Below are 23,189 nucleotides of genomic sequence, written 5' to 3'. Positions count from 1 at the left end.
AGAAGTGGGTTCAGTATGCTGTTGCCTCTACAGGCAACTAGAAGATGCACCTCTGATCACTGGGGCTGGGTCCCGGAGAGCAGGGGAAGTAAGGAATGCCCTGCATGCCATACCAGTTTATCTATTTGCTGTTGCTTTTATGTATTTTTAAGTGAGTTTGAGATTTTATTTAAAGTTTTGGATAAAACTTCCTGCCTTTTCCTTGTTTCCCAAGCTGTCATGTTGATGTAGTGTATTAAAAATAGTTTATTAAAAACTAATCTAGGTAGCCCAGCAGCCATTATATAAAGACTACAGAACTGAATAAAAGTTAAAAGTGCGGTGTCCGGTGAAAACCAGCAGAGAATGCCAATTAGTGCAATCTCACTGGTAACTGAAGTGCACATTGCCAACATACCTGTTTTCAGGCTAGCAGGGGCAAAGACCATGAACAAGCACATTATTGTGTGTCAATAGAAGGGAGAACATTTTTGTTCTCTTTAACATGCTGCATCTCAGCAAGGCTGCAGGTTGACACGAGGTGGGTCTTTATTTCATCTCTTCATCTTTGCATTTTCAAAGCCGAAGGAAGGACAATAGTTAATCAGTGATATCCACAGCTCTTCCTGCCAGAATTTCTATCTAATTATTTATGTCTGAAAGTGCCTGGCCATCCATCACCATTAAAGGTTTATAAGTATGCTTGCATTGTCCTAAGATTGGTGAAGGAGAAAAAGCAGGTTTGGCTGGAAGGTTTTACTTCTGGGCTCAGCTGCAGTAATATGGGTGGCTAATTCATAGGTGCTAGAGAGGGGTCACATCTAGTCAGTGTGTCGTCCTGTCCCCCCCCCCCCCCCCGCCTTCCCCGGTTTATAGATTCATAGATCATAATGGTCCCTTCTGACCTTAATGATCATCTAGTCTGACCTCCTGCACAATGCAGGCCATAGAATCTCACCCACCCGCTCCTGCGATAAACCTCTCACCTATGTCTGAGCTATCGAAGTCCTCAGATCATGGTTTAAAGACTTCAAGGAGCAGAGAATCCTCCAGCAAGTGACCCATGCTACAGAGGAAGGTGAAAAACCTCCAGGGCCTCTTCCAATCTGCCCTGAAGGAAAATGTTTTGCATTTAGAACTGATTTATTAAACAAAGCAAGTATTATCTGTAGTTAGTGAATTGAATTGATTGTTTCTAGTCACCATGTCGTTAAAGATAGTCATGGAACTGAACTAGCTGCATTCCCTATACTACATTTTTCTAGCCTCTTGGCAGGTAGAGGCTTGAATGTCTCAAGCAGTAGAGCTCTGACCATTTCCTCTGAGGGGTTCTCCCACATCCCAGGCTGTGTCAGTGTTCCTATGACATAGTTGGCATCACCGAGACTTGGTGGGATAATACGCATGACTGGAATATTGGTATAGAAGGGTACAGCTTGCTCAGGAAGGACAGGCAGGGGAAAAAAGGGAGGAGGTATTACCTTGTATATTAAAAGTGTATATGCTTGGACTGAGGTTGAGATGGAAATAGGAGACAGACTTATTGAAAGTGTCTGGGTAAGAATAAAAGGGGTAAAAAACAAGGGTGATGTCATGGTAGGGGTCTATTACAGGCCACCTAACCAGGAAGAAAAGGTGGATGAGGCCTTTGTTAGTTGTTTAAAAAAAAAAAATCATCCAAATCACAGGACTTGGTGGTGCTGGGGGATTTCAACTACCCAGACATCCGTTGGGAAAATAACACAGCAGGGCACAGATTATCCAACATGTTCTTGAAATGTATTGGAGACCATTTTTTATTTCAGAAAGTGGAGAAAGCTACTGGGGGGAGGCTGTTCTAGATTTGATTTTGAGAAACCGGGAGGAACTGGTTGAGAATTTGAAGGTGGAAGGCAGCTTGGGTGAAAGTGATCATGAAATGGTAGAAGTCATGATTCTTAGGAATGGTAGGAAGGAGAACAGCAAAATAAAGACCATGAACTTCAAGAAGGCAGATTTTAGCAAATTTAGGGAATTGGTAGGTAGGATCCCATGGGAAGCAAGTCTAAGAAAAAACAGTTGAAGTCAATTAGCAGTTTTTCAGAGAGACATTATTAAGGGCACAAGAACGAACAATCCCACTGCATAGGAAAGATAGGAAGTATGGCAAGAGACCACCCTGGCTTACCCAGGAGATCTTCAATGATCTAAAAAACAAGAGTCCTACAAAACTTGGAAACTAGGTCAAATTACAAAGACTAAATATAAACAAATAACACAAGTATGTAGGGACAACATCAGAAATGCCAAGGCACAAAACAAGATCAAACTAGCTAGAGACATAAAGGATAACAAGAAAATGTTCTACAAATACATTAGGAGCAAGACCAAGGCCAGGGTAGGCCCGTTACTCCATGTTGGGAGGGAAAAACAATAAAAGAAAATGTGAAAGTGGCAGAGGTTCTTAATGACTTCTTTGTTTTGGTTTTCACCAAGAAGGTTTGTGGTGATTGGACATCTGCCATAGTGAATACCAGTGAAAATGAGGTAGGACCAGAAGCCAATTTAGGAGAAGAACAAGTTAAAAATTACTCAGACAAATTAGATATCTTCAAGTCACCAGGGCCTGATGAAATGTATCCTAGAATATGCAAGGAGCTGACTGAGGAGATATCTGAGCCATTAGCAATTATCTTTGAAAAGTCATGGAAGACGGGAGAGATTCCAGAAGACTGGAAAAGGGCAAATATAGTGGCCATCTATAAAAAGGGAAATAAGGACAACCTGGGGAATTACAGACCAGTCAGCTTAACTTCTCTACCTGGAAAGATAATGGAGCAACTAATTAAGCAATCAGTTTGCAAACATCTAGAAGATAAGGTGATAAGTAACAGTCAGCATGGATTTATCAAAAACAAATCGGGTCAAACTAACATGATAGCTTTCTTTGACAGGGTAACAAGCCCTGTGAATTGGGGGTGGGGGGGGGATGGGGGAAGCAGTAGACATGGTATATCTTGATTTTTAGTAAAGCTTTTGATACTGTCTTGCATGACCTGCTCATAAACAACCTAGGGAAATGCAACCTAGATGGGGCTACTATAAAGTGGGTGCAAAACTGTTTCCAGAGAGTAGTTATCAGTGGTTCACAGTCATGCTGGAAGGGCATAATGAGTGGGGTTCCACAGGGATCAGTTCTGTTCAATATCTTAATCAATGGTTTAGATAATGGCATAGAAAGTACACTTATAAAGTTTGCGGACGATACCAAGCTGGGAGGGGTTGCAAGTGCTTTGAAGGATAGGATTAAAATTCAGAATGATCTGGTGAAATGGTCTGAAGTAAATAGAATGAAATTCAATAAGGACAAATGCAAAGTACTCACATACAAAATGGGAAATGACTGCCTAGGAAGGAGTACTGCGGAAAGGGATCTGGGGGTCATAGTGGATCACAAGCTAAATATGACTCAACAATGTAACACTATATTGCAAAAAAAAGCAAACACCGTTATGGGATATATTAGCAGGAGTGTTGTAAGCAAGACACGAGAAGTAATTCTTCCACTGTACCTTGTGTCTATTAGGTTTCAACTGGAGTATTGAGTCCAGTTCTGGGTTCCACATTTCAGGAAAGATGTGGACAAATTGGAGAAAGTCCAAAGAGCAAAAAAATGATTAAAAGTCTAAAAAACATGGCCTATGAGGGAAGATTGAAAAAATTGGGTTTGTTTAATCTGGAAAAGAGAAGACTGAGAGGGGGACCTAACAGTTTTCAAGTACATAAAAGGTGGTTACAAGGAAGAGGGAGAAGAAATTGTTCTCCTTAACCTCTGAGGATAGGACATTGCAGCAAGGGAGGTTTAGGTTGGACATTAGGAAAAACTTCCTGTCAGGGTGGTTAGGCACTGGACTAAATTGCCTAGGGAGGTTGTGGAATCTCCATCATTGGAGATTTTTAAGAGCAGGTTAGACAAACACCTGTCAGGAATGAATGCTCTAGATAATACTTAGTCGTGCCATGAGTGTAGGGGACTGGACTAGATGACTTCTCAAGGTCCCTTCTAGTTCTGATTCCTGTCTCTTTACTCATGTGAAAAGGTAAATTTGGGCTGTACTGGATAGCTGCTTAGAGCTAGGTTAGGTAGAGAGGTGTCGCTGTATTGGCACTGGCTTGGCCTGGGCGGGATTGTAACTGTTGGTGTTGAAGGGATGTTGGTGTTGCTGTGGCTAGGTTTTTGCTGGATTAAATGGTTTACGGCGGCAGTTGTCTTGCCAGATGCTGTTTATATGTGTGATTTATAGGGACAGTCTATCATGTTGATGGTCTCATTGTTTGAGTGGGTGGAGGATACAACTCTATTATTTAGGACTGGCTGACTAGAATGGTGGCTTCATTGGTCTAGATATTGCTACACTGTATAGGTCAAATTGGAACAGATGATACTTGGAGACAGAGGGAAGGGGCTATAGAAGTACAAATTTTTACCACTCTTAATGAATTTAACCTCAAGTCACAACCCATGTTCCCTGTTTCACAGATGGGCTAACTGAGTTACTTAGGGTCGGACGGGAAGTCCATGGTAGAGCTGGGAATAAAAACCAAGTCTCTTGATTCCCAATTGTGCTTTAACCGCAATGCCATCCTTCCTGTGTAAATAGTAAAAGGCACATTGTGTCTTCATACTGAACTTAGTAGAGTCGTGTATCTTGGTCAGAATGGATAGAGTGGGTAGAAGAAATAAGTCTGTAACAGGAGTTCTCTGTTTTTCTGCCGTGACACAGAATTTACCATAGAATCCAATGACTTGCTGTAGAATTGTGCTCTGGAATCTTAAGTTTTCATTTTATAAAGTAAAACTTGCTAGATGATGTGGTTGAAGATGGTTCCTTATGTGAACTGAACATTAACTGATGTGAGATATTCCTCAGTAGGGAGAGTGGAACTGATCAGTTCAGCAATGACCTCTTTGGCTATATGAGGAATAGCTGGCAGCATCTGATGCTCAAAGATACCACCAAAACTGCAGCATGCCATGCTTTCAAATGGATAAGCCTCCACATGTAGAGTGGTGTCTTACAGTGGAATGGTGGCCGGTGGAACATTAGATGAAACTGCCTTACTGTCCCCTATTCTGACGCTGGCCTGATACTTCTCCTGACTGATCAGAGTGCACCCAGCTTTACCAGACTATTGCATTTTCAGTCACATGTGGGCGGGCAGGCAGGCTGTCTGGCCTTGGTGGCAGGTATAATTGTGAAGAGCAGGGGTTGGCACAGGTAGCTGGGCTCGTGGAGTGAGGGGAAGGCAAACCCTTGAGCACTTAGGTGGATAAGGAAGTTGGGAGGATGCTTGTGTGGGCACTGTGTCAGTTCTTGGGAGTACAGATGGGCTCCCATGAGTCAATCTAGCTGAACTGGGGGTGTGCCAAAGCAGGTCTAAGCTGTCCCTTGCTGCATTTGTTTGTAGCAAACATACTTGAACCAGTTAAACCTTACTGTTGCTCTCTCCCTGTAAAGGTTTTCTTAGCACTAACAAATCTTGCTGAGGTGAGCTGAGGCTTTCTTGTCAGCTGTTCAGAGAAAGCTTTGGTCTCCTTTCTGTGGCCTGGGAGGGGTCCAAGGGCTTGGGTATGCTGTGATGGAGCTCTTCCCTTTTCTTCTTTTTCAGATAATCTTTCCTTGTGTGAGAAGGGGTCCTGAACTAATCACCTCTACGATGAGCACTGCAGTGTCGTGACACCAGAGGTCTTGGTGAGTTGCCTGCAGGGAAGATGCTGAGTCCTATAAGATTTACAGAAACGGTGACCCCTCTACATAGGTCTCTCAGACACTTTGCTGAAACATTTTAAAACGTGGTTTGATTACCCACAATGGTGCCAGTCTCTGACACTAGAACAAGAATTGTTCTGCAGGTAGATGAATGGTTCTGCAAGGAAGAGCGACTCCAGCTATGTGGACTGGAGTCCATTTTCCCTGAAACTTAAATGAGAGCAAGGGAAGAGCATATCCAAGTTTAGCACAAGTGAAGGGGAATTTTAGCTTATTGGACACCGAACTCCCACAAATAAAAATTGTGATGCTTTCCATTTTGAGTCTTACAGTATTGTACAGTTCCACTGCACAGAAGGGGAAAGCAAAGGGGGAAAAATACGAGTTGACAGTCATTTTGTCATCAACAAGTAAAATGCAATACTTAGAAAAATCGAAAACTCTGTTAATATTTACCCCCTCCATTCAAATCTCTCCTTATAATTCACTCCTGCAAAGCTTGTCAGTGCTAATCCATTGAAAGATAGTGTGTGTCTTGTGTATTATATATAAAGACCACGTTAGAGGAACAATATCCAGGTTGCCAAATAAAGCAGTCGAAGTTAGGAAATGTTGCATTTATGGTTGCCCGTTCAGTCTTAATTCTGCTGCCTTTTGTGTCTGTCATGTGCACTGAATGATACAGGGGTCCTCTGGAAAAAATAGTGTGTGCTCATATAATGTATCGTAATGCAAACACACACGGGTAGAATTAAGGCATTATTCATGAGTGAAAAACATTATAATGGAAACAACTACATAAATAACAAGAAATCCACAACACAGACTTCAATATCCTGCTTTTTGCAGCAAATTGTGCTCACTGTTATGCCATTACTCTTCCCTCCCCTGCCCTGATGTGTGGGCTTTTGGTCTAACTTCAGTTTTAAGAGAGGGATCATGAGTAAAATTTTCAAATGTGCCCCAATCCCACTGACTTTCAATATGACAGGCTCCTAAGCCTTTTTTGAAAATGGAACTGAGACACTTCTGAAAATTTGAAGTCCTTTTTTCAAGAGGGACTTAGGAGCCTAAGACACAGTGAGAGTCAGTGGGATTTAGGCACTTCTGAAAATTAACTCTTCATGTATGCCTGTAAAGCACCATGCACACCGATGGCATGATAGAAATAACAGTAACACTACATTGCTCTCAAAACCAATGAGATACTCTGCTTTTGGCTCCAGAGATGCATATGGTCCCTGTGGAGTCTATGGGCCTGATCAGAACTCCTCTTGCTCTGCCCAATATTATCAGGCAGAACAAATGAAGCTCTTAATGCAGGAATGTTTCCTGCATTTGTGGACTTTAGCAGGGCAGTGAAGACAGGAATATTGAGCAAACTTACTGGGGTCACCAGGATCCCTCTTTGTGTCTCCAGGCAGCAGGAGAAGCTATGGAAGGGAGAATATCTGGAGTTGTCGATATCCACAAAATCATTACATTGTGATGTCCTGACACTGTGGATTGATGTTGCATCAAAATGTACTGGTGTAATATCATGAGACAAGTGTGACGATGTGCCAAGATCACTTTGAGGAGCTGGAGGGCCACAAAGCTCCATACCAATGTCTTACTAGCCAGTCTTTCCTGGCAGCAATGTGATCATATGGTGGCAGATATTTCTTAATCATCCAGTAGCAACGCATCAGTGAACCAATTTGTGTCCTCTTAATACCCTTAAAACACTAGTTCCTTCATAATAGGCAAGACCCTGCCAGCCTGATTAAATCTTACTTTGTTTCTATTGATTCATACAAGAAACTGCTTCTTCAGTGCTGAGAAGGAATAGTGGGAATATTTATATTTGAATAACTTTTAACTAGCAATATTTAATACATTAACAATAAATCTTGTTTATATTCTGAATTATGTGGATTTACATCTGAGTAGGTGAGATGAACAGAAGATCTGTTAAAATATAAACAAGACAGAAAATTGGGCTAAAGAATTTTGGAACAAAGGACATAAGAAACGTAAAAGTCCAATATTTTCCTCCTCCAACAATGTAGAAGAAACAGTGTTATGCTGTTCTGTATGGCCAGCATTGTGCATGTTGCCTCTCTTCAGAAACGAGCTGAAAAGTGCTCAGTTAAATTAAAAAATGGTTTTTAAATAGCTTGTATGATGTTGCTAAGAAAATTTGGATGGTCAGTTCTCTAATGATCTATCAACCTTTCAGTTAGAAACAGTAATTGACCACAAGTTCTCCTTTGTGTGCTATGCTTCATGGCATAAGCTGGTTGCTTACAGGTGGTCAGGAAGGCATTTTCTGTTCGTTCTCTCTCTCTCTCTCCCCCTCCTGTGCACCTTCCACCACACAGCATTGCGCAAATGGCTAATTGTTAGGGGTGGGGAGGCGGGCGGGAGGGTTTACCTTCCTCTGAGAAATCTGGTAATGGCCATTCATAGTGGGAATTCTGGATTATCGGGACTAGCAGTCTGATCTGTCTAGTTCTATGTTCCTAGTGATTTTGGTGTGGTGTATGCTTAAATAAGTCATATGAATTCTTCCATGACTTGGATCAAAGGGTCTGGGTAAGAAGAGCTTACCTACCTCTTTCTTCCCTGCTCTTTTGAATCCAGCATAACTCGTTTTGGGTGAAGGAAGGACTGGCTTTACCGCTTGTGAGTTCTTAATACCTGCCCAGAGCTTCCTTTTAGCTGTACATTCCAACTATCTTCCAGCCAGCTGAAAATGCCAGTCCCTCACCCTCTTAGTGAAGGGGAAAGGATTGCCATCCATGGGTCTGTCTCAGTTAATTCCAGGGTTTGGAATGTACTTTACCTGTTTCCTGTTCTTTCTTTGGGGGCGGTTTGGCACAGTGTGCCCTGGAGATGCGAGACTTCCCCTCAGCAGCAGGAGGCACACATTCAGAGAATGCTGGAGCTGCAGGAGGGAAGGGCCCAGTGCAACGACAGAGAGAGACAAAGAGAAAAAAGACAAGCAGACGGACAGCGGTGAGAGAAGCGTGCGGCAGAAAGTGCTTCAAAGCTGCCAGCAGCAGCAGGCCCCCTAGAGGAACTTGACAAGAGCCCAACTGTGTGTGTGTGAGCTCAGGATTTCTGTCAATGCATTCCAGTAACCCCAAAGTGAGGAACTCCCCATCAGGAAACACACAGAGGTGAGAAACTTCAGTGAACTGTTCTGGGTATGGAGGGGGAGGTGTCCCTGCTCTACTGCAGTGTTATCCAAGGCCTGGGTCAAGCACAGGTGCTCTTTGTGCTTGCACTCCCACACAAAGTTCTCCCTGTGCGGCTGGCAGGAGCAGCATGGAACTGATTACCATTGCACAAGCCTTGTCCATGTCATTCATCTGCCTGTGCCAGACTTCATAGAATATTAGGGTTGGAAGAGACCTCAGGAGGTCATCTAGTCCAGTCCCCTGCTCAAAGCAGGACCAACACCAACTAAATCATCCCAGCCAGGACTTTATCAAGCCGGGCCTTAAAAACCTCTAAGGATAGAGATTCCACCACCTCCCTAAGTAACCCATTCCAGTGCTTCACCACCCTCCTAGAGAAATAGTGTTTCCTAATATCCAACCTAGACCTCCCCCACTGCAACTTGAGACCATTGGTTCTTGTTCTGTCATCTGCCACCACTGAGAACAGCCAAGCTCCATCCTCTTCGGAACCCCCCTTCAGGTAGTTGAAGGCTGCTATCAAATCCCCCGTCACTCTTCTCTTCTGCAGACTAAATAACCCCAATTCACTCAGCCTCTCCTCATAAGTCATGTGCCCCAGCCCCCTAATCATTTTTGTTGCCTAGACACTCTCCAGTTTGTCCACACCCCTTCTCTAGTGGGGGGACCAAAACTGGATTCAGTACTCCAGGTGTGGCCTCACCAGTGCCAAATAGCGGGGAATAATCACTTCCCTGGATCTGCTGACAATGTTCCTATTAATACAGCCCAATATGCCACTGGCCTTCTTGGCAACAAGGGCATACTGCTGACTTATATCCAGCTTCTCATCCACTGTAATCCCCAGGTCCTTTTCTGCAGAATTGCTGCTTAGCCAGTCGGTCCCCAGCCTGTAGCAGTGCATGGGATTCCTCCGTTCTAAGTGCGGAACTCTGCACTTGTCCTTGTTGAACCTCATCAGATTTCTTTTGGCCCAATCCTCCAATTTGTCTCGGTCCCTCTGTATCCTATCCCTACCCTCCAGCATATCTGCCTCTCCCCCAGTTTAGTGTAATCTGCGAACTTGTTGAGGGCACAGTTCATCCCATCATCCAGATCATTAATAAAGATGTTGAACAAAACCGGCCCAGAACCAACCCCTAGGTCACTCCACTTGATACCGGCTGCCAACTAGACATTGAGCCCGACAATCTAACCAGCTTTCTATCTACCTTATAGTCCATTCATCCAATCCATACTACTTTAACTTGCTGGCAAGAATACTGTGGGAGACTGTATCAAAAGCTTTGCCAAAGTCAAGATATATCATGTCCACCGCTTTCCCCATATCCACAGAGCCAGTTATCTCTTCATAGAAGGGAATCAGATTGGTCAGGCATGACTTGCCCTTGGTGAATCCGTGTTGACTGTTCCTGATCACCTTCCTCTCCTTCAAGTGCTTCAAAATGGATTCCTTAAGGACCTGCTCCATTATTTTGCCAGGGACTGAAGTGAGGCTGACCCGTCTGTAGTTCCCCGGGTTCTCTTTCTTCCCTTTTTTAAAATATGGATACTATATTTGCCTTTTTCCAATCGTCCAGGACCTCCCCCAGTCGCCACGAATTTTCAGAGATAATGGCCAATGGCTCTGCAATCACGTCAGCCAACTCCCTCAGCACCCTTGGATGCATTAGATCTGGACCCATGGACTTGTGCATGTCCAGATTTTCTAAATAGTCCTTAACCTGTTCTTTCACCACTGAGGGTTGCTCACCTCCTCCCCATACTGTGTTGCCCAATGCAGCAGTGTGGGAATTGAACTTGTCTGTGAAGACCGAGGCAAAAAAAACACCAAGTACTTCAGCTTTTTCCACATCATCTGTCACTATGTTGCCTCCCCCATTCAGTAAGGGTCCCACACTTTCCCCGACCACCACCTTGTTGCTAACATATGTGGAGAAACCCTTCTTGTTACCCTTCATATCCCTTGCTAGCTGCAACTCCAATTGTGCCCTGGCCTTCCTGATTACACCCCTGCATACTCTAGCAATATTTTTATACTCTTCCCTAGTAATCTGTCCAAATTTCCACTTCTTGTAAGCTTCCTTTTTTAGTTTAAGCTCACTGACGATTTCACTGTTCAGCCAGGCTGGTTGCCTGCCATATTTGCTATTCTTTCTGCACGTCTGTATGGTTTGTTCCTGCTCTCTCAATAAAGCTTCTTTAAAATACAGCCAGCTCTCCTGGACTCCTTGCCCCCTCATATTAGCCTCCCAGGGGATCCTGCCCATCAGCTCCCTAAGGGAGTCTAAGTCTGCTTTTCTGAAGTCCAGGGTCCGTATTTTGCTAATCTTCTTTCTTCCTTTTGTCAGGATCCTGAACTCAGCCGTCTCATGGTCACTGCTACCTGAGTTGCCACCCATTTCTACTTCCCCTACCAATTCTTCCCTGTTTGTAAGCAGCAGGTCAAGAGGAGCACAGCCCCTAGTTGGTTTCTTCAGCACTTGTACCCCAGGAAGTTGTCCCCCAACATGCTCCAAAAACTTCCTGGATTGTCTGTGCATTACTGTATTGCTCTCCCAGCAGATATCAGGGTGATTGAAGTCCCCCATTAGAACAATCATTCTCCATTGACTTGGAAGAGGAGAAGTTTGGAGGAAAAGCAATGCGCTGGATGTATCATGTGCTTGACAGCACACCTAGGTTTGATCCTGCACCCTTGGAGTCAGCAAGAGCTGATAGTAACTTGGAGGGAGTGCTTCTGAGTCAGCTGTCTGACCAACTGAAGGAGCAACATGGACAGGCTCCATAGTGAGGCTTGCTACAGTGCACTGCCTTTTGGGCTGGGGGTGAGGGATAAAATGAGCTCCCAGCAGATCCCTGCAGAAGAAAGGAAGAGGGATGACAGTGACTAAAGTAAAGGGAGGAGAGAAGACTGTAATTGAGTGGAATCTAAGGAGACAAAATAGTTTTAGGATGTAGTTTGTGTAATGGGTCAGTGGGTGGGAAAAGACTGTGTTTGAGTTTCTTTTGGTAAACTCTAATGCAGTCTCCTCCACCCCATTTTGCAGGAGTGTGTGTGGAGATAGTATCCTCCTCTTTCCCCATTCAAAGGCAGCTTATAGCTGGTTTAATTGTTTTCATGGTCAGAGGTTTGTATTTTCCTGGCGAGTTTCCCTGATCTGTGATGAGTGCTGCAATAATGCTGGGTTTTCCTTATGCTCTCTTGGGCTGGCTTGTGGTGGGTTTCTCTGCTCTGTGATCACAGCTGTACTGTCATTTGGGTCTGGATGGATAGTGTGGTGAACTTTGTGGTGCCCTGTTTGTTTACTTTGAGCTGGTCTTGGTGTGAGATGCTTTTTCTGTGTACATAGAAACCGTTGTCTTTATTGACAGAAGCCCCAGAGGTAGCTCCTCATGTGACTGAGCAGTTCCTGGGATCTGGCAGGCCGGCTGCTTGTTCTTGTGCCTCCTTGAGCACTGTGATCCCATATTGGATAATAACCCTTTCTAGGCATGTTTGAAAAAGCAGCTGGATGAAGCCAAGCATGCAGGCATTTCTTACTCAGCAGTAACTGCCTTGCTCGGTAAAGGTGGCATGAGCAGTGGTTGCTGCTGCTGCTTCTCTCTCTAGTCCATTCCCACCAGAGTGAATCGACAGTCTAATCTCTATTTTTAATTCTCTTTTTTTCAGTAGCCCCAAATCAAAGCAGGAGGTGATGGTCCGTCCCCCCACAGTGATGTCCCCATCTGGCAACCCCCAGCTGGATTCCAAATTTTCCAACCCGGGTAAACAGGGGGGCTCAACCAGCCAATCCCAGCCTTCTCCCTGTGACCCCAAGAGTGGAGGTCACCCCCCCAAAGTGCTCCCTGGCCCAGGTGGGAGCATGGGGTTGAAGAATGGGGCTGGAAATGGTGCCAAGGGGAAGGGAAAGAGAGAGAGGAGCATTTCAGTGGATTCCTTCGAACAGAGAGATGCTGGGACTCCCAGTGACGATTCGGAAATCAAAGGTAAGTGCTAAGTATTGGTGTGAGATGATCATTTGGCTTGTGGGTGTTAGCAAAAGCATGTCTGCCTGAGGTGGTGACTGTGTTCAGTTGAAGTACAGCCCTGATTAGGATTGGAAAGTTGTTTCATGCTAACACTGAAACTCCCCAAGAGGTTTTGGGAAAATAAATAAAACCTGTTAGTCTCCTTCCACCCCACTCTGTCCTTTGGCCTCCCAGGAGCTTCTGTGTTTGAATTGGAGTATCGAAGCCAGCATGCAAGCCACTTTTGTGAATACAGACAAGTAAGGTGTATTGGGTGATGATAATCACTTACACCTCTGTGACTAGTAGGAACACAGGACTGGGAGTCGAGACTTCTGGATTCTGTTCCTGGCTCTGCCACTGATTCATTGTGAGACCTTGGACATGTCATTACCCCACTCTTTAATTTCCTAACCTGTGAAATTAGGTGCAGTATAAATAGCTGCTACTTGTGTGTCTCAGTTGTGATATTTGATTAATTGCTCTGAGATCGCCACATGAAAGGTGGTGCAGAAGTGCAAAGAATTATTACTGCCCTGTGATATTAGGTCTTCCAGGGTTTGCATTTGATAGACGCCTTGACAGAGTGGCAACAAGAGAGCTTTGGCTGTAAAAGACCTAGGTCCAGTTTGAGTTCGTTTCCAACTGGTGTGATTAGAAGCTGTGTGGTCAGTCTGACAGTATAGCAGACTAGGGTTCAGGTGGCATGAGTAAGGGGAGAAAAAAGGTCTCATATAAAACTTTCCCCACCTTACAAGAACTTTAAATGCTTATCTGCGTGTGTGTGTGTCTCATATATGCTCTTTGACCTAGTCATTTGTGAATGCTAGAAAACTAGCTAGAGCTGAGACAGTATGAGCTTCTTCTCAGCGGTGCCTGCAGAGTTTTTTGGAGTGTGAGGGGGAATCATGGTGTAACAGGACAGCTTCCTTAGTACTAACTGGGAGAGGAGTCTGAGCCATCTTTATGGGAACGTTGGGTATCGTGATGCCAACTGAGAGTCAAGGGTGAGAGGAGTATCAAACTTCCTCACAGGTTCAACACTGGTGAGACCTTCCTTCCCCCCGACCCCTTCTTCCTTTCCAGACTGCAACTCTGCCGACCACATGAAGACCCAGGATTCCCAGCATACGCCACACTCCGTGACTCCTTCAACTGCTTCAGCCCCAAGGTCTTCCACACCCTCCCATGGCCTGACTGCCACTTCGGAGCCAGCTAGTGGACAAAAGACTCCATCCAAAGTGGTTTATGTCTTTTCTACTGAGATGGCCAATAAGTACGTAAATGTGTCCTTTGTGTCTTTCCCTCCATTTGTGTGTTACCTCATTACATTAAATTCAAAAGCATGTTTCCTCCTTCAAATCCTTTGTGGGGTGGGTAGCCATTTACAGATCATGGGGGAGCATTACTGACACGTAGCCGTGGATGAGAATTTTCAGTTTCTTCCACCTAGCCTTGTTTTTGGCAAATGTTGGCAGACAGCCTGTTGTTTCATGAGCTACACAGTGGATGGTTTAGGGATGGGTTAAATGGTGACACGAACCCTAAATACTGATTAGCAAGATTCTGTAGATGTGAGGATTTCTCTTCTCCCAGACCTCTGGGGTCAAAAGACAGGTGACTCAGCCTTTTGCTTTCCTTTTCTCCCTGCCCCTAGTAGTTGGGAGAGAGGGGGATTTGAGAAAGATAATCATCCAACTGCAGCCTCACCAATGTCTGTCTGTCTTTACAGGGCTGCAGAAGCTGTGCTGAAGGGACAGGCAGAAACCATTGTGTCCTTTCATATCCAGAACATCTCAAACAGCAAGGCAGAGCGAAACACCCTACCCCTGGTAGGGAGCCTTTACTTGGTAGAAGGGGGAGATGGAGTGGTGTGCACATGCGTGGGGGAGGGCGAGGGAGGGTGACTCCTGACGCTCTGAAAAGCATGTTCTTGGCTGGAGGGAGCACTGTGCAGAATTAAAGGATTTAGTGCTTCCAGAGTAGTTTTCCAGCTTTATTATAATTGGGTGGAGTCGTTCTGGTGATATAGGAGAGAGGTGCAAACACCATCGTTTGGGTCTGTGGGTGACACATGAGTGAAATGAACATTTCATCTTTGTCCAAGACTCTAGTTTGCAAATTATATGTGAAAGGCATCAGTTCCTACAGAAAGTGTTCATAGTGGGTTTGTGTGACTAAGGTGGGGACGAGACAGCGCATCTTGATCTTTATCCCTCTCACTCCATTCACAGAGATGTAAAAAGAGCTGATTAAAATGTTCTGCTTTGTCTTTCAGAACACCCAGGTTTCCGCACTTCGAAATGAAACCAAGCCTCTGCCACAACCTCAGCCGCAGCCCCATGCTTCACAGGAACACAATCCTCCCCAGAATGCCAAAATACAGCCAACTCCACCTGTTTCAGCACCAGCATCGAAATCCGCTGGCCCCCCGTGTCCCATGGATCAGGACAGTCCTGGAGTAGAGAGTAAAGTGATGTCTGTTGGCAGCCCTGCCAACTCCACCCCATTGCAGACTGAGGGATTTGGGCAGAGTTCAACCCCAAATAATCGAGCAGTCAGCCCAGTCTCCCAGGGGAGCAATAGCTCCAATGCAGACCCCAAAGGTCCCATCCAGCAGGTATCCGGTGGTGACCCATCCAGTTTAGGCGAGAACCCAGATGGACTGTCTCAGGAGCAGCTGGAACATCGAGAGCGCTCATTGCAAACTCTACGAGATATACAGCGCATGCTTTTCCCTGATGAGAAAGAATTCACTGGAGGGCAAAGTGGGGGGCCTCAGCAGAACTCTGGAGTTCTGGATGGTCCTCAAAAGAAACCTGAAGGGCCAATACAGGCCATGATGGCTCAGTCCCAAAGTTTAGGCAAAGGGCCAGGACCTCGGACAGATGGAGGGGCTCCATTTGGCCCTCAAGGACATAGAGACATGCCCTTCTCACCAGATGAAATGGTGCCACCGTCTTTGAACTCCCAATCTGGACCCATAGGACCAGACCACCTGGATCATATGACTCCTGAGCAAGTGGCCTGGCTGAAGCTACAGCAGGAGTTTTATGAGGAGAAGAGAAGGAAGCAAGAACAGGTTGTGGTGCAGCAGTGTTCCCTGCAGGACATGATGGTCCACCAACATGGGCCTCGAGGTGTGGTTCGAGGCCCCCCACCTCCCTATCAGATGACCCCTGGTGAGGGCTGGGGTCCTGGTGGTCCAGAATCCTTTGCTGATGGCATGAATGTGTCTCATTCTCTACCCCCCAGAGGCATGGCCCCTCATCCCAATATGCCTGGGAGCCAGATGCGCTTGCCTGGATTTGCAGGAATGATGAATCCTGACATGGACAGCCCCAGTGTCCCAAACCCCACATCCAGACCTGGGCTTTCAGGAGTCAGTTGGCCAGAAGATGTGCCAAAAATCCCAGATGGCCGAAACTTCCCTCCAAGCCAGGGTGTCTTCAGTGGTCCTGGCCGAGGGGAGCGGTTCCCAAATCCCCAGGGCCTGCCAGAGGAGATCTTTCAACAGCAGTTGGCAGAGAAACAGCTGGGCCTGCCCCCTGGCTTGAGCATAGAAGGCATCAGGCCTGGCATAGAGATGAACCGGATGATTCCCTCCCAGAGACACATGGAGCCTGGGAATAACCCCATCTTCTCTCGCATGCCTGTTGAAGGGCCCCTGAGCCCCTCCAGGGGGGACTTCCCAAAAGGAATGCCACCTCAGATTGGCCCTGGTAGGGAGCTGGAGTTTGGGATGGGCCCTGGGAGCATGAAGGGGGACATAAGTCTGAACGTTAGCATGGGCTCCAACCCATCTATGATACCTCAGAAGATGAGGGAAGCTGGAGTGGGGCCAGAGGAAATGATGAAACTGCGTCCAGGTGTGTCAGAGATGCTCTCCTCTCAGCAGAAAATGGTGTCATTGCCATTTGGAGAGCATCCCCAACAGGAGTATGGCATGGGTCCCAGGCCTTTCCTTCCTATGTCTCAGGGCCCAGGAGGTGGTCTCCGTAATCTCAGAGAGCAGATTGGGCCTGACCAAAGGACTAACAACCGGCTCAGCCACATGCCGCCACTACCTCTCAACACAACCAGTAACCCGAATAGCCTCAACACAGCTCCCCCTGTTCAGCGCAGCCTAGGACGCAAGCCCTTGGATATCTCTGTTGCAGCTAGTCAGGTGCATTCACCGGGCATCAACCCTCTGAAGTCTCCCACGATGCGGCAGGTCCAGTCTCCCATGCTGGGTTCTCCCTCGGGGAACCTTAAGTCTCCTCAGACTCCATCCCAGCTGGCAGGAATGCTTGCAGGGCCAACTGCTGCAGCAGCTGCTGCTTCCATTAAGTCTCCCCCTGTTTTGGGATCTGCTGCTGCCTCACCAGTCCACCTCAAGTCTCCTTCCCTCCCTGCACCTTCTCCTGGCTGGACTTCCTCTCCAAAGCCCCCGCTGCAGAGTCCTGGGATTCCCCCGAACCACAAAGCATCTCTCACCATGTCTTCCCCAGCCATGCTGGGGAATGTGGAGTCAGGTCAGTGCTTCCTTTTCTATTCAAACGTAAATTCTTTGGTTCACATATGGTCATCTTGAAGTGTGGCATGAGATGAGAGCTTAGAGGCTACCCAGTGTGCATTTGGGGTAGGGAGTGCAAAGAGGAGAGAGAACATGGAGCTTTTCCTGCCAGTTTGAAGCAGGTTGTGTCTAGGCTCAGAACTAAGTGAGTGGAACATGTGGGTGAGCTCCATAACAAATTGGCTCCTCTCATCTCCTCTTGCCCATGTGCACATGCTGAATACTGCCCTTGTCCGAGAGATGATGGTCAAGTATATTTGAATTGGTTGGGAGGAAAGAGAAGGGGAGGAGGAAGTCATTCTTTGCAGAAGAGCTTAGAACAGTTTGTTTGCCAGCCTGTCCTTAACTGAAATATTGTAGCATTGGGGAGAAATGTTGCTGTTTAGATCATAAAGGTGCCTCAAAATAAACGGGTTTGTTAAGATAGAGGAGAAACAAAAGATACCTGTAGATAGATGTGTGCTGACCATAGGAGCTATTGTTCACAATCTGTTCAGACACAGGTATAGTTTTACTTTACAATCCTCCTAGGAGGAGCTTTGTTGATACCAATTTAGATTTTGTCTATTTCATGTATAGTTAGAGGTAGCAGGTGGATTATCTACAGCTGCTCCTCAGAGATGTGCTGCAGGTCTGTGGAGTGGTGGTGGTGTTTTGTATTATCATAGCACCTGGGAGCCCCAGTCATGGCCTGGAACGCCTGGGGGAGGGACTACCAGCGCCTAGCACAAAAGACCGTACAATCTAAGAACAGATGGTGTGAATCCAGAAACCTATCTGTTTGGCATTTCAGCACCAGTCTCCTCCTCTTTCATAGATTCAGAGCTTATATGTGACTGAGTCTGTTTCTGCTACAAGCTTCCAAATATGTAAATCCCTGGTGTGCAGCGTTTCCATGCAGAAGCAGCAGTGTGATGGAACCAGCTCTCAAGAGGTTTTCAGCCTGTGAAACCTCCTCCTTATTGCAGGAGTTAGTGAGGAGACTGTGAAAGATGCATGACTACATTGCCCCCTAGTGTTGCAGAATGATAACTGTATTGAAAGGGACCAGCAGGCTTTTTCCCTGTTCAAAGTGACTGGACTGCTCCTGTGGCTCAGAAACGCATGTTCTAGTGAGTTTTGAGCTCCTGTGGCAGCAATGGTTCTCACTAGAGACACTTAATGTCCATTATATGCCAATAGCTGTCAGTTAGCCGTCTTATCTGAGTCGTATGCCTAGCATGTGCCACACTGGGAAGGAGGAAGAATCTGGATGCTTGTGTCTAGAGTGGCCTCTGAGGTGGAGTGTTAAATTGGCATTGAATCTGGGCTTGAATTGCTGCAATTAGACCCAGACTCCCTAATCTGTTACTACATTTGTGCCTAGAGGAGTATTTAATAACAGAGGTTTTTTTGGTGGTGGCTTTTGCTTGTCTTAAACTTCTTCCTGAAAGCAGTGACCTCTTACTCCAAAACTGGGCCAGGCATCTTGAAGCTTATTGGTGAGGAGACATGGGGACTGGGAGCAGCAGAAAATTGTGTTTACACCTTTGGAAGAGGGAGGGATATTTTACAGTTAGTCTCAAGGAGTATCTTTCCCTATTAATTTAATGAGCTTTTATATGCAAGACTTAAGCTTAAATCAAAACAGGAAACTTTGTATAAACTTTTAATAGAGCTCTCCAGAAATTGGCATGGATGCCTGTAGTGTATGACCTACTATGGCTGTATGTCCTCTGGTTTCTGTCTCTGTGCTCACATTTGAAGCATAAATGGGAAAGGAATTACAATGGAAGTTTGGGAAAGTTTTTTTCCAACTAGTTGACCATGCTTCTGGAGTTAGTATTGTCTCCTTCCCAAAAGAAACCACATGGATAGAAATCCACTGTCTAGGAGTACAGTGTGTATTTCAACCATACTTATCTGGTTGCCTCACTACTACTATTTGGATGGACTCTTGGAACCATTGAGGGGGTTTTCTGGGAGAAAAGGGGTTTATTTTAAAGGGGAGAAAAAACACCTAAACCCTTTCCTCTTTTAGGTGGCCCACCACCTTCCACTGTCAGCCAGTCTGCTCCTGTGACTCTCCCTGGAAATCTTCCCTCTAGCAGTCCCTACACAATGCCTCCAGAGCCCACGCTCTCCCAGAATCCCCTCTCCATCATGATGTCCAGGATGTCCAAGTTTGCCATGCCCAGCTCTACACCACTCTACCATGATGCCATCAAGACTGTGGCTAGCTCGGATGATGACTCCCCTCCAGCACGCTCCCCAAATTTGCCACCAATGAACAATCTACCAGGTAAGGCAGCTTCCCAGCCAGCCTTCTGCACGCTCTGCTTCTGTTAGAGAATAAATGGTTGGAATGCTTCCCAGAAACATACACCCTCTTTTTATACAGAGGATGGAGCATGGTGACTGTCTGGCTTGTGCCAGAGTAAGGGGGAAGCTGCTCTGTTCCTTATCCAGGCATTAGGGGAGAAGAGAAATAAAAGCTCCTGTCCCTTTAGGCTTAGTGACCTGCTCTATAATGAGTGAAATGTGTTTACGCTATAAGCCCCTACCCCAAATTGTTTGTTGTTCATAGGAACACAATAGAAATCTGTTGTTTTAAAAAAAAAAAAAAAAAAAAAAAAAAAAAAGCCAATTGAAAAAGATAACTCTCAGCGGGGAGTCTGGTAACAGGCATTTGAAGACTTTGCCTGTAGTTGACTGGTTTACAGTCTGCCCAGGACAGTAGTGATTGGAGCTGATCACATACTTGAAAAAATGACTTGATGGCAAATTGCAGCTTTCATGGACTAATTAATTTGACCAGCTCTAACAGCAGTGAGAGCTGTCTGACTTGCAGGTACCATATGTTTAGAAGGGAGGTATTTTGTCCACTTGCAGTGGACAAATGTCTGTGTATGTTTATAAAACAACCCCCACCCCCTACACACACTTGCCACTAATTTTCCCGCTTGTTGACTGTCTTGACAAAATGGTCACAATATGGATTGGATCTAGAGTGACCTCTCCTCCTACTTTAAGAGCCCCGTTCAGTCCCATTAGAACAGTGTGAGGACAAGGTAGGGCTCCTGCAGCCCATGCTGTGTGCATTTTATGGTTAAATAGAACAGTAGCCCTAGCAAGTGAAGTTTTGGCATCTTTCACTGGCACTAATTTTGTTTTTTAAATTGGAGCCAGGAACATTACACAGAGTTCTTCTATCTTCATTGATTGTCTGATCTAAATATGATTCTTTGTTTCTTCCTTAGGAATGGGCATTAATTCCCAGAATCCTCGAATTTCAGGTCCAAACCCAGTGGGTCCAATGCCAACCCTTAGCCCAATGGGAATGACCCAGCCTCTTTCCCATACCAATCAGATGCCCTCTCCAAATGCTATGGGACCCAGTATACCTCCTCATGGGGTCCCTGTAGGCCCTGGCCTGATGTCACACAATCCAATGATGGGGCATGGTTCCCAAGATCCTCCAATGGTACCTCAAGGACGCCTGGGCTTCCCACAGGGGTTTCCTCCAGTACAGTCCCCGCCCCAGCAGGTGCCATTTCCGCACAATGGCCCCAGTGGAGGACAAGGCAACTTCCCTGCTGGAATGGGCTTCCATGGAGAAGGACCTCTGGGGCGTCCCACCAACCTGCCCCAAAGTTCAACAGATCCAGCACTTTGCAAGACTGGAGGCCCTGGGGGTCCAGATTCCTTCACTGTTCTAGGAAACATGCCTTCAGTTTTCACTGATCCAGACCTGCAGGAGGTGATCCGCCCTGGAGCCACTGGAATACCAGAGTTTGACCTGTCCAGGATAATTCCATCAGAGAAGCCTAGCCAGACACTGCAGTATTTCCCTCGTGGGGAAGTTCCAGGCCGCAAGCAGCCGCAGGGTCCTGGGCCTGGATTCTCTCATATGCAGGGAATGATAGGAGACCAGACTCCAAGAATGGGACTTGCATTACCTGGCATGGGGGGCCCAGGGCCAGTGGGAACTGCTGATATCCCCCTCGGAACTGCTCCATCTATGCCAGGCCATAACCCAATGAGACCACCTGCCTTTCTGCAGCAAGGCATGATAGGACCTCATCATCGGATGATGTCACCAGCACAAACGGCAATGCCTGGTCAGCCCACGCTAATGAGTAACCCAGTAGCTGCAGTGGGCATGATTCCAGGCAAGGACCGAGCCCCTGCTGGGCTATATAGCCACCCAGGTCCTGTTGGCTCACCTGGTATGATGATGTCAATGCAGGGCATGATGGGACCCCAACAGAACATCATGATTCCCCCCCAGATGAGACCCCGAGGTATGGCTGCTGATGTTGGAATGGGAGGATTTAGCCAAGGCCCTGGAAATCCAGGGAACATGATGTTTTAAGCTGCTACCATAAGACTGGATGTTCTGATCCTTGTCAAGATGAGATTCCAAGTCCTGACGGCTTTTGGGGAGCTTCAGGAGTACAGTTTGGCCATGCAATAGGTGAAAAGAGACCAGAGGATGCTTTGGGAAATCTCGAATGTATGGAATTTACCTGAAAACAGATTATTCATTTTAACAGGTTTTTTTTTAAGATTTATTTTTTAAAAATTATTTTTGTGGACTTCAGTAACCCATGATGGCACCTGCTTTGAGAATCTGTAGCTGTATTTTGAGAATTGCCATTTGTCACAAGTTGCACCATTCTCTGTATGTTTACGTCCTTTGGACTGGCTTCTCCCAGGACTCTCGGTTATTTTTTGGGGCTTTTTTTGTGTACTGTACTATATTGTAAAAGGGATTTTAGCAGAGACTTTAGTCTTTGGGGTGAGAGGAGAATGGGATTCTAGGCTGTTTACTTTAGGTGGAGAATCCATCTTCAGAACTTCGGACTATTTTCCTTCAACTCCAATGTATAGAAAACCAAACTACGACCTCAGAGCAGAGTATTAATGAAAAGCACAAAAAAGGAACTTAAGTTCAGTGAGGGGAATCTTTTAAAAGAAATAATAAGTTAAGGACATATTTTTCAAATTATGGAGTGCTGTCCAGCACCTTCTGTCTCTCCCTCCCACTCCTTATTAAATAGGCTTCCCTCTCCGTCCCCTTCTGTCTCCTCCTTTGGCAGCTGCAATACAATGTATTATTTTGGGGAGTAAATCTAGAAGAGCCTCTCCTCGTGGGGAGTTTTCCCACTTTCAGGAAGGGGCTGGACTTGGACACTGTTACATTCTACAGTAGTCTCTCTCTCACTGTTTCCTATTCTCCTTTTCTTAGAAACCCCAAGTGATTTTATTAATGTGGGAGTGGAACAGACACTAAAAGTTATCCAGGATTTTTTTTGTGGTTATTTTTTTTTCCTCCCCAGCGTAAGACGTTCTGTGTAACCTCCATTAAATTTGGTACAAAACCACTCGCCAGGGCTGTGGTGTCAGAAAAATAAAATATATTGTTTCTTACAAAAACGGACTTTTTTTTTTTAATCCAGTCCAGTGGTGTCCTGTGTACTTCACATGACTGGCAAACTTTTCCTTGTTTGTTCCCTTATTAGGGTCACAACCATATTAGTTGCTAGATGGGACTAGCTTTTGTATCTTATAAAAGGTACTGTATTGGTTGTCGCGTGCCTCTTTCAATTCACTTCTCCTGTACTCATTTTACCTGTCCTGAGCTGAACTTGATTGTTTCTTTGAGTTTGGCATTATCTCAGAGGGGCAGACCTGAACCCTGGAGATGGTATCCACAGCCTCTTT

At 45.8% G+C, this 23,189-nt stretch overlaps 2 protein-coding genes across 4 annotated transcripts in view; both read left to right on the top strand.

Moving 5' to 3' along the window:
• The window catches only part of LOC141998896 (uncharacterized), a 60,274-nt gene extending 51,476 nt beyond the window's left edge, over nt 1-8,798 (top strand). For all 3 annotated transcript variants that reach the window (XM_074971860.1, XM_074971866.1, XM_074971875.1), the window contains exons 2-3: nt 5,629-5,711; nt 8,595-8,798. In XM_074971860.1, the coding sequence (XP_074827961.1) occupies nt 8,607-8,798 (192 nt within the window). In that variant the 5' untranslated portion in view covers nt 5,629-5,711; nt 8,595-8,606. The remainder of the gene's footprint in view (nt 1-5,628; nt 5,712-8,594) is intronic.
• On the top strand, nt 8,753-22,863 carry BCL9 (BCL9 transcription coactivator). Its single transcript, XM_074971854.1, has 7 exons — nt 8,753-8,893; nt 12,588-12,904; nt 14,012-14,201; nt 14,658-14,757; nt 15,204-17,442; nt 19,504-19,764; nt 20,723-22,863. Exons 1-7 carry the CDS (start codon nt 8,841-8,843, stop codon nt 21,835-21,837), a joined length of 4,275 nt encoding a protein of 1,424 aa, XP_074827955.1. The 5' UTR covers nt 8,753-8,840; the 3' UTR covers nt 21,838-22,863.
• Nucleotides 22,864-23,189: the final 326 nt, after the last annotated feature.

This window comes from Natator depressus, chromosome 1 (genome assembly GCF_965152275.1).
Source record: "Natator depressus isolate rNatDep1 chromosome 1, rNatDep2.hap1, whole genome shotgun sequence".
NCBI classification, from domain to species: domain Eukaryota; kingdom Metazoa; phylum Chordata; order Testudines; family Cheloniidae; genus Natator; species Natator depressus.
Note: the sequence above shows the minus strand (reverse complement) of the source record. Positions and strands in the feature narration are given on the sequence as shown.